This window comes from Corvus kubaryi, unplaced genomic scaffold (genome assembly GCF_017639235.1).
Source record: "Corvus kubaryi isolate FWS band 111438036 unplaced genomic scaffold, C.kubaryi_AGA036_p1.0 138, whole genome shotgun sequence".
NCBI lineage: Eukaryota > Metazoa > Chordata > Aves > Passeriformes > Corvidae > Corvus > Corvus kubaryi.
Window position 1 is genome coordinate 210,870 of NW_024580672.1, and position 15,481 is coordinate 226,350.

General features: G+C 40.4%; 1 protein-coding gene across 9 annotated transcripts in view; it reads right to left on the reverse strand.

The window, feature by feature from the left end:
- The window catches only part of ZMIZ1 (zinc finger MIZ-type containing 1), a 294,507-nt gene that overhangs the window by 45,543 nt on the left and 233,483 nt on the right, over positions 1–15,481 (reverse strand). For all 9 annotated transcript variants that reach the window (XM_042018528.1, XM_042018525.1, XM_042018532.1 and 6 more), the window contains one exon: positions 5,398–5,542. In XM_042018528.1, coding sequence (XP_041874462.1) covers positions 5,398–5,542 — 145 coding nt within the window. The remainder of the gene's footprint in view (positions 1–5,397; positions 5,543–15,481) is intronic.

Genomic DNA, 15,481 nt, shown 5'->3' on the forward strand with positions numbered 1-15,481 from the left:
AAACATGAGAAGGATACCAGTCTATTCATAGCTGTTGCCATATTTTAAAAACTAACATAGCCAGCACAAAGCCTGAGAAGATCAGATTTTGCCTCAGTCAGCAGACATACCTTAAATAATATTTGCCTACTGCTTACTTATAAAGTAAGCTTATCAGCTGGCACTTTTTAATTAAAAAAAAAAAAATCACAAACTAAAACCATAAGACTACAACAGCTACAACATGTAGAGGAAAAAATAGAGTATATAGCCAATTACACTTACTTATCAAAAAAAAAAAAATACCCACAAAATTATAGTAGTCCTGCTACATATTAGTCTTATTACAACAGCATTTACTTTGACTCGTCAATCAATAAAGAAGACCTGTTTCCACATCTGTGCAAGGTGCTGTACACACAAGAAAAGATGATCCTTATCCTATACCTTTTACCAAGCATGTAAAGAATGTATCTTTGAAAACGAGTTCCCCATTATTGTTTCCTATTACCATAAGAACTGACCACAAACTAAAATGAAATGCAGATTTTTCACATGGAAATATTCAATATTTAATTATTAACAGCTAATGGTTACTTATCAGTTTTCAAGGAGAAGGTACTCATCATTTGCTTTTAGCTTCAACAGGCTCAAGGTTTTCTTCCACCTCCTCCCCGTAAGTGTATGTGATAAAACTTGTATCAGTAGTTTCACTTAGAGGACAAGACGAACAAACAACTCTTGGGACAATACTTTGGAGCAGTTAGTAATTAGTTTTGTCTTTGCAATGCTTAGAACATAAGCATACTGTTCTGAAGAAATTTTCCTTTTTTTTTTCTTTAAGAAATGGCACTTCTGCAAAAACATTTCTTGATTCTGAACTCTTCCCTTATTTTCTCTTGAAGGTAAATTTTAACATTTCTTGACAAAAAGGAAACCAGAAAAAACAGCAAAGCTACTCTTGCAGAATCAGAAGTAATACAGGTTTCTTTACTGGGTATATTGTTTTATATTAGGATTTACCATCTGTTCAGTCCCTAATTATATTTATTTCACAACTCCACAACCAGAAAGATGAAAAAGCTTTGAAACAATTTCATCTTTTACCTCAAGAGTTATGAATTCTTTTGCAAAGATTGTCCCTGCATGCCAGAGCCACATCACATAATGGAGCAATCCCCCTACTTCAAACTGATGTATAAAACATGCACAATGTGCTTGTTTTTATAAAAGCATGCTGCACCTGACCTCATCCAGACATTTTTAAAGTGACTATCACTGTTGGTCAAAACAGCCTATGATGCAAAATTGAAAAGGCAGCAGCCTTTACAGAACTTCTGATACTGTACTAGTATGTTCTAACCCTTTCACTCCTGATTCTTAACAATGCAAGACCCAGTCCTCATCACCCAGCAAAAATTCAGACAGAACTACCATTCTTTTCCAAAAGCTCCATTCAATGTTTGAAAGTTCAGCTCTTAGTCAAATTTAAATTGGAAGAAAAAAAGGACAAAACAAGCACTAAAAACAAGCACTCTTGTAAAGCAAATCTAACCACTAAAAGGTATTTATGATTGCCTGAACATAAAACATTAGTGATAATAAATAACACATCTATTGTAAGATAGAATTAATGCTTCATTTCATCTACTGTTCAATTTTCTCTAAACCTTTGGCACTAGGTAATTTGTGATAAAAGTAACATTATCTTCCTATTTTTCATCAATTGTGATGTGCTATACAGGCATTACCACCCTTTGGTCACTAACTGTGAGACAGCTGGCAATTAATACATAAGACCAAAATTTGGAGCAAGAGTGAAGACAATAAGAACCCTACAGATGCTCATGAAAAAACACTGAACTGCAACTAACAGCTGTCTATTTTTAAGTGGTTTTGTTGACAAATAAGCTTTACTACAAGCTGTGCTAGAAATGAGAAGCCCCCCGGGCTTGCCTGGGTCAGACTGACGTTAAAGTGAACTAGGGTGCAATTCCTGCTGGGATTGACTGAAACTGTACCCATTTCAACCAAGATTCAATTTGACACACATGCACAGGTCCACCACTTAAGGCAATAAAGTGTTAAATAGGAACTTTGTCAAAGCAACGGAGGTGTATAATGACAATAATTTGTACTTACATAACAGCATTTGCCAAAGACCTTAAATTAATTCAAAAATCAGCCGCCTTGAGTAGTATCTGTTATTACAGACATTATGTCAGATTGGAAAACTACAACATAAAGAAGTTACATTATGCCCTGCAAGCTAGAAAGCATGAAATTTCACTCCTGTGCAGAAGGGCTACCCCAAGGACTAACAGCTCTCCTTAAGTTCCCCATAAATCCATTAAGTAGGACTTTAATTAGAAGTTATACAGGATTAAGGAGGTGGATAGGTCTTACACTGGTCCTTCAATACAGGAGTAAAGTTTACTCACATGAATCAATAAAACGGTCTAAGGCAAAAATAAATAAAAATCTCACACTCAAGTTTGAGCTATTAGACTGCAAAGACTTAAAAAAGAGGTAAGATTAGGAGGTTCTTTTTGACAATCCAGTGCTCATTCTGCTCACAAAACACAGGAGTTTGCAATCCAACCAACTGCCCTACATTAGACAGTAGGTATTTAGCTGATTTTTTTTCTAAATGCAACACTTTATCATTCTGTAAATGAAAAACTAAATTTAGAAGAAATTAGCACAATACAGTCCCTACTCTGAAAGCATTTGTTGCATGTGTGCACATCCTTGTATGGCTTATATTCTGCTCTCTGTAAGTGCATTTAACCAACAGTAACACTATGAAAGCCCTCCTTGATCAGTCTACTTCAGTTTTCTCTCATAGCTCAATTAACTTTTTAAAAATCAAAGATTGTCCTTAGAAACAGGCCAGACCTGAATTACTTCTAGTGTAAGTGCCCATAGTTTATTAAATATGAATCCTTAGATTTGGATTCTTGTGATACATTATTGAGTCAGAATTTATTTTAAATAGCTGAGCACTGTTTCAACTTTGAGACTGAGCAGCTGTGTTTCTGTAATACCAGCTACATCAGGATTCTAGTCCCTGACTAGAGTTCTGGGTAATTTTGTTGCTAGTAAAAGGAACAGCAGAAAAAGCTCTAAGTGGAGTACTCAGGATCATCTGATGGCAGGGGAAGGATTTAATTGTGTGTCTAGTGATAATCAGCAGCTCACATATATCTACATTGCCTTTGTTAAGTAAGGTTCTTGAATATGCTCTATAATTTAATATCTAGTTCTTTTACAAAACTTGAAGTAGCTGGCTACGTTAATTGTTTTAGGAAATACAAAGCCTATGGTTTTTTTGTTTGAATTAACAGAAATGTCTTGTGGATTAGAGATAAGATACTGTGAAGTTTAATATTAAGTTTTTGATCCAAATGTCATCTAATGCAAATACAAATGGTGCCTCATCAACAGCTTCATCACTTTTTGTGATGTTAATGGCTTTTCATCTTTTGTTTAATTAAAACAAATAGAAAACTCAATTCTTCTTCACCCCATACTTCGCTACTGTCTTATAGACTGATGATAAAACATCCATGAAAATAAACAGTTCTAGGTGGAAAAAGAAGTTGGAGAGGCACAGGATGTCTCATTCTAATGTACCACCTGAGAGATTTTGAGCAGTCACATTATGGCTAAATTACAGACAACAGCACACACCAAAGCAGTGATGCAAGTATTCCAAATCCCGAAGAGGCTGCTGCAGCTAGTGTAGATAAGAAGTTATGCCACGGAAATTCTGTTTCTAGAGGGGCATCTCATAGGTAAAGAGCAGTAATTTAGAAATTACTCCCCGTGTCTTCCCCAGTAGAGCATTTCAAAGGCAGTACTTGAGAGAAATATGCAGGAACTTCTTAATACTGGGCAGGATGCTCTACTCCAGGCAGAACATTGCATGACCCGGTACTGCCGGGTATTTAGGTTTAGCAGAAGGAAGTTTTGGTTTTTTTTTTTGACATGTGACAGTTTCAGTGGAAAACTGCCACAAAAGAAGTGAGTTGAGCCTATCTTATTTATTATATAGTAATGTAGCACACAGCTCCTGTGAGATAGTCTTACTTTATAGACTCTAGAGGAACAGAGGCTAAAAGGTCAAATGAGAATCAGGCATCTAAAAACTACAAAACTACACCTAAGAGAGTACATACACTGCACCACATTCTCTGCAGATCGGCCACTAATTCCACTTTGTCTTCTGAAAAGCCTCTCCCAAGTGTAAAATTATTTTAAAACATTAAGTTTTCTGTGGGTTTTTTGTTAAGTGTGTTTACAATCAGTCGTTTCATAAACAACTAAAAAAGAGGAAATCCAGGTACTCTGAAAAGCCAGTCATGATATATTAATTATACTTCAAAAAAAGGACTTTATTTATTCTCAAGGGCTAAAATAAAAGGCATAGCGATTGCATGGTTTTCCCATAAATGCAACAAAAATATTGAAAAAAAAATCCAGCCCAAACCCCAAAAGTTGTTTTCAGACAAATTTGTGTATGCAAATGCACCGGTACAAAGACATCCCTAAGCTCCATTCTAACACAAAAGTTCAAGTTAGGCTATCGTGGAACCTAGGTACAAGGAATTTAGACTCATTACACTCTCATAATCCTTTACCAACAAAAATACTCTACACTAAAACAAATTTATACTATTTGTGATTTCTTCAATGGGATGCTGAGGGAAAGAAGGCCTTGCAAAAAAAATCCTAGAAACATAAAGCATGGAAGGAATGCTTAATCCTGTCTACAGGATCCTGTCTACACTTAATCTCCAGTTTTTGCTTTGACCTAGGCTGTGCAGACAAGAAATACAAATAGTGCTCCCCCACATAATTTGGTAATCAAAGCCTTCACATCATCTTCTTATAGTGTCCTTTAATGCTCACGTTTTCTCTAAATCAACACAAGTGCTTTGTGATCCTCACCTGATACAAGACCGTACAGGACATTCTCCAATGTATGGCTACACCCACAGAACAATTGCTTTGCATGCAATACATTTCCAATGATATTTAAAACATCAGTGAAATGTTTTCAACGTCAAGAAAAGCCAGTTGTATTTAAATAAACATCAGGCAAGTGTCTGATGAGAGACATGATGTACAAGTTTATCTCTAGGGCACAACTTGAAGCTTGAAAGCAAGCCTACTTGATGTGAGCGCAGATTTGAAGATGGAAGTGTCACTTCACTATGCACGGGGCAATAGCAAAGAGAAAATCTGAGTTTATTTAGTGCTTGCTGTAATTACAGATACCCTGTTGTCTGCAGTGCTGAGCAGTGCGTGAAGCAGTGTCACCCCCCCATCAGCGGTAACAAGCACTTCAGGTAACAGATGTGTCACACAACACGCTGTCCAGACTGCACTGCTGCGGGCTGGGCCCACACTCACCTGTGAGATAGGGTGGGTTTCATGGAGCTCATAGAGTTCATGGGGGGTTGCATGGGGAGCTTCCCAGGAGGATCGTTCTGCCGGCTTTTCTGGTGGCGAAGCAGCAAGAGCCGTCCCAGCTCCTCACACCACGATGAAAGCAGTGCTGTGCAAACAGAACGAATGACAGTGAGCACACATCAGAGGAACCAGCACAGCCCAGTGCAGGTGCAAGCCACTGTAACAGGAGTCACAAGCTGAACAGACAAACACCAGGAGTGCACAGCTTGTCCACGACCCACCACTCACATTATTATCCTATCAAACTGAGTCTGTAATTGCCCTACACTATCATTAGAATGTTTTAATGCAAGTTACAAACATTCTGCATAGCCCAGGAGGCACAAGAGAACTTGTCTGAGCTGAGCAGCACAGAGACGAACAATAGATGAAGCAAAAGCATATAGGATAGCTGTTACAAGTGAAGTAAGATGCATAATAATTCATTTCACACTAATAGAAAGATAACAAAAACATTCAGAAGACATCATTTACAGAGGGGAGCAAAGAAAAAGATTTCTGTTTGGCTGGGTTTTTTTCAAAAGATTAATTGGAGAGAAACCCATGTGCATGAATTAATTTCCAAAACTGCTATGAGCTACCAGTCTTGAATAGATAAACAGGAGAATGATGTATGGACACAAAGTTAGGCATTTAAATCTATATTTGACCCAGAACAACCCCTAAATGTGTGTTTCCTTTATGTGCCTAATCTTGTAGTCAATGCGGGTATTCTGTGCTTACAGGAAAATCACGGTTATGAACTACGAAGATGCAGAGATTTCTTAGAGGGAAGAAGAGCTTGCAATTCCTACTAAAGACATGAAAGGGGTCATTATTCCTGAAAATGTGGCCTCTTCCTTATGCACCCACAGTCAGAAAAGACCAGGCCCTGTTAGAGAAACCACCTACTCTGCAGTAAGCAGAGCCCCAGAAAGTGACTGCAAGTGAAACCTGGCTCCCATGAGTACACCCAGCTGAGACACCCCACCAAAGTCTCCAGCAACACCCATCCAAAGTTGCCTATTTAATTCCAGCATCAGAAGTGGCTCTGGTAAAAAGTCAGCCAGGTATGACGACACAGGGAGGAGCTTCACTGCACCAAAGTGCAGACTAATTGAAAAATCCTGCAGTTTAAAGAAATCAACTTCTCAAGTGCTTGGGTTTTTTTCTTCTTTAAAGGATGGTTTATAAAACCCTTGGAACAAAAAAGTGCTTCATGTTTAATTTTTAACTAAGTGCCTTCCTGAGGTGTTGTGAACTGAACACAAATCAACAGATTACACGGGTGGGTGAGAACCAGAAGACTACTGAAAACCCAAGCTGCCACAGCGGTTTAGAGTAGTAAGAGCCCTAGATGTAATTTTAGCCTTGCTCGTTTAAAAGAGACAAATGCAGAATTCTCTATAATTGAGGCTTCTGTTTTCATTCCTAATTTTCTAATGGTTGTCTTTTCACTGAATAACATAATCATAAGCAGTAGCAAACCATCATTTCAGGGTATACCACCTTCTTTTCCCAGTAGCTACTCACATGTACTGTTAACACAGAACAAATTCCGAAGAGACTGTTAAGTCATATTTGTAGGGGAGAAAAAGGAACCTGCTTTACCAAAAACACACACAAGTATGGTTTTTCAGTACAAGAAACAATTGGATTTTCTCAAGTTAAATGGCCACACAAGAAAAACACTTAGAGCCTGGGCCATTGCTGTGAATTAATCACACATTTGGACAAAGAAGAGGTAGTAATTTTATTGCATTTATCAAGCAGAAGGTCAAGAGCGGTGTTTAGGGAGGCATTTTAGAGCTCTGCTGTGACAAAAAGGGGACAGCATTTCTTTATGTAACTAAACATGGTCACTCGGAAATTGTCAGCCTCACATGTAGCCTACAAAAAGCATTCCCCCGAGCTCTGTGAAATGTTCCAGCAATGAGTGTCAGTCTAAGCTGCTTCTCTATTAGCCAAGGAATCTGTCAACAAGCATTTGATCAAATTATACTCACCTTTTATCCCTGGCATATCATTACTAATGTGCCAGTGACAAAGGCCCCCCTCCCCCTTTCCAGCCGCCTGGAGATACAAATTCCTGCCTCACAGGGTTTCTTCCCTTGCGCCACAGCCACTTGAGCTCGGGAAACACGAACAAAGTGTTCTACCGAGCACTTAATGCAGCCATCACAGAGTAATAGTGGATGAGTAATAGTGGATGCTGAGCACTTTCACAGCCGAGTGTAATTACTACGGAATCATCCATCTTAGACGAGGCTGTGATGGGAGAAGGGACTTGCTCCTTCTGCACACCTATGTGCACTTGACAAGTAAGATAAAAAGCAACAACCCAATGGATCTGAGGGCATGAATCTGCAAACAAAAGCCAAACCTGCTTGTAAAAAAAAGCAGTGTAACTCCTGCAAAAGGAATATGCCAATGAGAGCATTGCTTTGGTGAGGTGAAGATAAGAAAACATCTTAATGAGTTATTATTACCAATATCCAGGACACAGATTTATAAAGCGAAAATGTAAACCATCAAAGAACGAAGAGGTCCTCAAGATAAGCTGGATGGTTTTATTCTACAAGTTATCTGGAGAGGATTCATGTTTTTAGAAACTAAGAGACTGCAAGTAAAAAAACCTAGCAAATTTACTCATCCCTATCACAGCATTCATTATGGAGAGGTTCAACCTTTCCTCCCTTGGGACATTTCAACTCATGTACCATGTATAATAATCACTCTCTACCCTGTGTTGGTACTTGTGCATGGACTGAAAACAAACCTGTTTGTAGCCACCTCAGGAGTTACCAGTTCCCCTCTGACCTGCTCTATCCTCCCTCGAAAGAAGTCTGCTCTCTTCTGCTGGAAAATACAGGGCAGCCTCCCTGCTCTCCTGCCCCATCCACTTTCACTGCTCTGCTCTCTGCTCGGTAAGATGAATACATACCCTGCCAACACACATCTGGTACAGCTGGCTTCTGGAGAACATCACTTCCTGGGCTATTCAAGCAAGATGAAACAAACTCAAAATGAATTTACAGATTACACTATTCATCTTTAGTGTACTTAGTTACTGCTTTTTATGCTGACAGTATTAGGCGTATCTCAACTCATTTACACTCAAAGCACGAGAATTTCAGTATCATACTATAATGAACAGATAAAGCAGCAAGCACAAAGGACAGCTACAGATGGTGCCAACAGTCAGTCTCACCCTCTCACAGCACAGCCAAGCAGCTGCTTTTTCTCCCCCTCCGCCCCTCCTCCTTGTACAACAGGAGCACAGATTTTGCAGATGGACCATCCACACCGTCTCTCGCAGCCTCTTGCTGCGGCAGTTTAATGATCAGATTTAAATCGTGTTCCTCTGCTGCATTGCTACAATGTCCCTTGCATACAATGATTTGGCTTTCCTGCTTAAGTTGAACTCAACTGTTGCAGTGGGAGGAAAGGAAGAATCCTTGAATGTGCACACCCCCCCCCGCCAAGAAACCCTGTACGCAGCCCAGGTGTAAAATACAACCTGTCAGTACACCAAAATTGACATTTTCTTTCAACCCCAGTTCAGTCACAGAGGGCTCTGCTAGCTTATGCAAAAGGATGCAGAATAATGGCAGTCAAATTACATACTGACAGTTTAAGTGTATTCACACATTTATTTGGCTTAAAGGGACACTCTCTGGGATGATTGGTGCAATATTTGACCTACTTTTCTCCATCTGCAAAACCTGTATCACTCTTAATGGGATTGCGTTTTACTTTTAGCACTGATCTATTTCCATAGGAATAAATCAATACTGATTTGCTAATGACGACTGCGTTAAGAAACCAACACAGACATGAACAGCCTCAGCTTTCACACTTGTGAAAAGAAGAAACACAGATTTGAAAATAAGAGAAAATTCAATTACAACTAGCCCAAGGGGTTTCCCTAAGGAAGCAAGTGAAAAAAACCAGTTCAGAGATACTCAGCTTGCTACTACCCAGTCCCATTTTTGTTTCTCTATTCTTTGAAGAGGACCAGACATGGCAAGAGTGTGCCTCAGCACAGAATGTGACCGACCTCTCCTTAAAATACTCATAAATACTCCCACACACACAAAGTTGGCAACACTGTATGTCCTTCTGGATTCCTCCAATAGTTTTAAAGTCTTTCATTGAAAAAAAAATCATAAGACATGGCAATGCATCCACATTGGGATCCTGGGGACAAGGAGAGGAGAGAAGACTGGAAGGCAATTTTTTTTTTCCCAGTCAGCCCAAGTCACATTTTAAGCATTTCTCTGCAACCACAGAGCTAAGCCTTGCTTGAAAGAGAAAGGAAGCAATTGTTATTTAATCCCCTGCCTCTAGGAGCCAAGTCTTTAAGAACATGCCAAGTATCACAAGATTTGCGACACAATTATTAGGACCGGCCACATCCCCTGGTACTGTTCCTTTCCTACAAGGACCCTTTTGTGCTGAAAACCTGCCAGGCAGTACAGAAACAAAGGCCTGCACTGCTCGCTCCGTGGCACCTTCTCATCCCTCATAGCCATGAGTGCCCATCACCCAGCAGCAGCATCACAACTGCTTTGTAAGTGCTGGGGCCCTTCCATTAGGAAATCAAGGGGCTTGAGCTGGGGGAAGCCATGAATCATGCCCAGGCTGCTCACACCACTTAATACTTCTTGACAACAAATTATGTTGGCATATCTGCAAATGTTACACGATGGATGCTGATGATGCAGCTCAAAGGTCATTTTATAGCCATGGGATTGAAGACTGGTATAGCCCATTACAATCCTTTTTGGGCCAGGGACCAGAAGAAGTAAAGAAGCCAGGGTGTGCGATCAGTGCTACCCCCCAGAGGCACTAATGCATTTCATCAGCTGCACCCACGGCGGCAGTGGGAGCCGCAGTTCTGCACTGCCTGCTTGTACTGTGCGCCGTGCAAAGTGCCACAGTAAGCACCTCCGAGTGCAGGAGCCAGCGGCTCCCTGGAAAGCAAAATACAGAGAAGCACAATGCTAATCTATTTACCTATTATGATACCCTAGTATTAGTTACAGCTTATCACCTCAGTAAATCGCTGCCTCTTGTTAGGGAACGTGCTTAAAGGTGCAGCAAACTGTTATTTACAGGCAGACACTATATTTACAGCCACAAAGACAGGTGAGGAGGGGATAGGACAACAGCTCAGTAATTTCAATGCCTTCTGCTTCCCAGGAGACTGCTGGAAGAGCACAATAGGATTACTGCTTCCTTGCTGCAGTTAAGCTGCAGTAGATAGTTCAATAGGCAGACTGGCAGACCCGTATTTCTCATTCGCTGCAATGAAAATATTAGGAGAAAAGGAGGAGTTTGATTTGGAGAACTATCTGTTCAGCACCATCTCGCTAGATTGGTTTCATGTCTCAGAAGGAAATGCATTTGGCTGAAAAGATATTTACACCAGAAGTAAGAAAATACATCATTTTTCACCAATCATATCCATTAATTTTATATTGCTTTTAGAAACAAGTTTTTATTTTTTTTACATGGAGAATTCCAGATAAGTCGAATGCAGAGCTACTGAGTGCTTTCTACTCTCTCCTCTACAGACTGCAATCTAAATACAGCTTTTATAAAACATTCGGTGAGGTAATTTGGTGGGGAGGGAAGGGAAGCAGCAATGAGAAGAGAATGAGAGGAGTGGAAATAACTATTGTCTTAGTTATTCAGAAGAGTTATTCTTTCTACATAGAAAATGGAGACTATATCATGTTTGGAAAAATACATTGAAAACGTTAACTACCTAAAGCTCAGTGTGCTGACAATATTAGAAAAAAAGGTCAATTGCTTTAAAAGGATGGAACCTTTGTTTGCAATTTTGTGAAACTGAAAATCAGATGTTTTCCTTGTGTGTTAAAAGATGTTTTACTTTTAAACAGCTAGGAAATGGGAGAAAGGGAGAAATCAGTAATTCCAAACTATTTCAAGGATTGATTTTCCTGCAGCTCTCCTCCTCACATACTCCAGCAGAGCCTGGCAATGGCTGGCTGACCTGTCAGACAGTCGGTCAGGGCAGCAAAGCAAGGCCACAAACCCGGGATGTAACTGTCCATTAGTAGAGATTTGTGTTTGTCCCTCCTCTGCAGTTCTTCCAAGGTACTGCTACATGGCCTAACCCTGAGACAGACAAGCCCTACCCCGTCATTACATGAGCTTCTGCTCTGTGTCTGCCTCAACACTGAGAACACAAAAGGAGTATATACAAAGCCAATTACATAGCAAAAGAATTACTTTCTCAGCAGTCTGGCTGTTCACATTGGACTCGAAGTAGTTCCCAGGGAGTCCATCCCTCCTCCCAGGCCTACCCCTCTGGCTGCCAGCAGACACCCACTTAGCACACAGCAGCCCACGGTACAGAGCCAGTGCTTACTCCCAGGTGTTTGGTCCCACCTCATCCCGGGAGGCTTGCACCCCAGCTGGCTGCCTTTTTGGAGCACCTGAGGATTGTGAGCGTTCTTCTCCATCAGGCAAAATCAGTCATGTTTGCTTAAAAGTCCAAGTAATTTGGATTAAATGGACTGATTTTATCTAAAAAGTACCAGCACAAAGCTCCTCCACCACAGTGAGGAGAGCCACCTCTAAAGGCACACAGATTCAAAAAGTGCTTGTCCCAGCGACTGCACAGCAAACTGCAGGGAACTGAATTCCCCAGCAGAGCAGAGGGGGCAGCTGGCTCAGATCCTGCTTTGGGAGACATGAACTGCCCTACTAATGACAACAGGAACATGAAGTTAACAGCCACAGTTCAACACTATGGAACAGGGCATGATACACATTTGTACCCCTAATATCTAAGTAATGTCCTTTATCAACAATGCCTCCTTCATTACTATAGCTACAGCTGTGTCCTGCAGAAATATCCAGCTTTGCCCCAGTAAGATCTACAATGCAATTATGTATTACAATTAAAGAAACAAAAAATCATGCAGGTTTGTAGGAAAACAGATAATGAAGGGGAACACCTAACTAAACTGAATGTAGCACCACATTAGTTAAGAGAGGTTTTGTTCAATAAAACCCCTACTGCAAACCTGAGAACTCTCCAGCATGTGCTTTCAGGACTGCTGCATGAGAGTGACACCATGTATAAAGTCTGGTCTTGAATATGGGTCCAGCTTGCCTTGGCATATCTTCAATTCTTTACAAATACCTCTCACATATATATGTAGGCTTCCCCAAAGGCTCTTGCCAACTGGAATAGTACATGCTGGAGACACAGATTTGAATATGCTATCCTCACCCTATGCCTTCAGTGGAACTGGGTTTCCCTAATTTCCTTCTACACTTGCCAAAACTTGGCAGAGGATCTTACCAGATTTACTGCATTAACTTTGAAGTAATATATTACAAAACATAGCAACAATGGCTCAATTTGGCAAGCACAAAACACTCTGTACAGATCCAGATAAAATATGTAAGCATCTCATTTAGGCTTAGCTCTGCCCAAGCTGCTACATCTGAAAACACAGCCCATTATAGAAAAAGAAGACAACACTGGTGAAAGGCCACCAGCAAGTGAATCTTGGATAAGGCATTCCAAGGAAATGCACTCCAATAGCATTAGACTGCTTGTTTTCTTACTCATCCAATTGTTGGTTTCACTGCTTAGATTTCAAACAACAGTGTCTTTCATTACTGCTGTACGCTTTTATTTTGTAATGCCAGTTCAAGTCATCAACAGACTTCACATATAATCCAGACATCTGAAAAATGAGACTGACACACTTGAACCCATCTTTGGCTACAGTCAAAGCAGTGACCTACAGGCGAGAGGCTCAGTTTCATTTAATCCATCCTTAGCCCTCCAATTACTACTGTTAACAACTCCTGAGCTAGCACCACCACTAACATCTGAAAGTGCTAGGAAAAAACCCAGCAGATGAATTTAACAGAAGCTGGAACACAGGGAAGCCATGCACAATCAGTACAACAATGGAAGTCTGGAAAAGGGAAAATCTAGTGTCTATCATTAAAAGAAAGAAAGGAATAACTGCAGAATTGGAGGTTCAGCTTCTTATCGTGGAAAACTAACCCAAATTATTCAAAAGGAGGAAAGTAAAAAATGAGTAACAACCAAAATGGACTTGTCAGGAACAAATCAGGCCTTACTTCCATACTTTCTTTACACTGGCAGACAACAGACCTTGAGCATAGATTAGTTTGATTTTAGTCAGGCTTTAGTGCCGCTTAACATGACATTCTTATGAATAAACAAGGAAAATTAGGTCTAGCTGAACACAACACGAAATGGCTGGAAACTTAAGCCTTCCCAAACTATTAAACCAATAGTCACTAATAGAAATGAGCATTATCAGATGGGGTTTTGCAGTTTTCTCTGGACCTGAAACTACTGAATGTTTCATTTATGGATATCCCTGATGCAGATGAATAAAGGGCTAGAGTGCGTTCTGGGTCAATTTACAGATGGCACAAGCTGGGAAGAATCATCAGCTCACTGCAGAAATTTGTTGCTGAAATCATCCTGAAAGGCTGCAGAACTTATCTGAAATGACGTCCAACAGGAACAAGTGCGAAGTCTGACACAGCACATCTCCCAACAAGAAGGTGAGAAGCAGGCCTGATGGCAGGAATCCTCAGAAGGGCAATGAAGGCAGGAGCTGTGCTGTGCTGCCAAAGCACACCCAAGCAGCCTCCTTGGCTGCATGAGTGGGACCCAAGCCTGGGAGATGCACAGCTCTCCTTTCTCTCTACCCCACCACAATGTACAGGCACAGAAGGGAGAGAAAAGTAATCAGAATGATTAGAAAAAACCCTACCAATATACCCTGCCAGAAATGATTGCATAGATTAGGGCTTTTGGTGGGTTTGGTTTGGGCTTTTTTTTTTTAAAGAGGGAAGACTGACAGCAGCGGTATTCTGATTTACTGGGTAACAAAGCATTAACTATATCCACAGCAGAAACACCAATATAGAGAGATAAAAAAGACACAAGTTAGATATTAGGAGCATACTAATGCTCTTTAATATGCTAAGGGGTAAAGTGAGAAATTTCCATCGAATGGAGACACAGAGGAAAGGTCAGACAGAGATCTAGGGAGAATGGATTCTTCAGCCAAGGGGGCATGGCACCAATGACTGTCTGAAATCTTTTAGAATCAAATGAAATCTGTGTTTGCGAGCAGAGGAAATTCAATCAAACAGTCTGCATTGGGAAAGTATTTAAATCTGGCTTGTATTCACAATTATCCCAAAAAGACATCTCAGCTACAGTGTGGGGAGCTTCTGCAGAGACTGCTGAAGTGGCCATCCAGCTACATGGCTTACTGGCTAAGTTTTAAAGATGAAAGAAACTGAGAGCAGGTGATGTGCTAAAGGTCACACCATTTGTGACAGAACAGAGTCCCAGAACAGAGAGGATCATACACCTTCCTGTCTTTGCAAGGAGAAACCACAACTACCACATCAAGGGGTTACTGCTCTGTGCCCGCAGTCTCTGTGCCTGCCATGGAACATTTTCAAACAGCAACTGTAAAACATCTGGAGAGGCTTTCATGGAGGGGAAAAAAAAATTGCAAAAACCACACAACTAAAATTTATAGCAGAAACGTGTTTCCCAAGTTAACACTGCACAGCCAGAACTCAGAAGGACCAAAAGCTATTTTAGGAACTTTTGCTTTTTGGTTCTGCCGTCTTGCTCTTTGCTTTAACTTAACATTATTTTATATTTTTACAGGAAAAGAATGTTTTATCAGGTGTCCTCAGAATTTTTTTTATTTTTGTATGATTAGTGTAATACAAACTTTGCCAACTTCTCTACAACTGCTGAAGGAAAAAAAGTGTTTGCTTTCAATGTTGGGGGTTGCAGGACCATTTTTCATACTATCCAAACTTCATACTTGAACAGAACTAAGCTAGAAATACTCTAACCCTATCCTTCCAACCACTCTTCATTCTGAAGGAAATACTACAACTACGTAAAATAATCTCTAAGTGCTGAACGTGAAAACAGTTAAGGACATCAGGAAAGAGAAACAGCCTATAGCAGATTTTAACT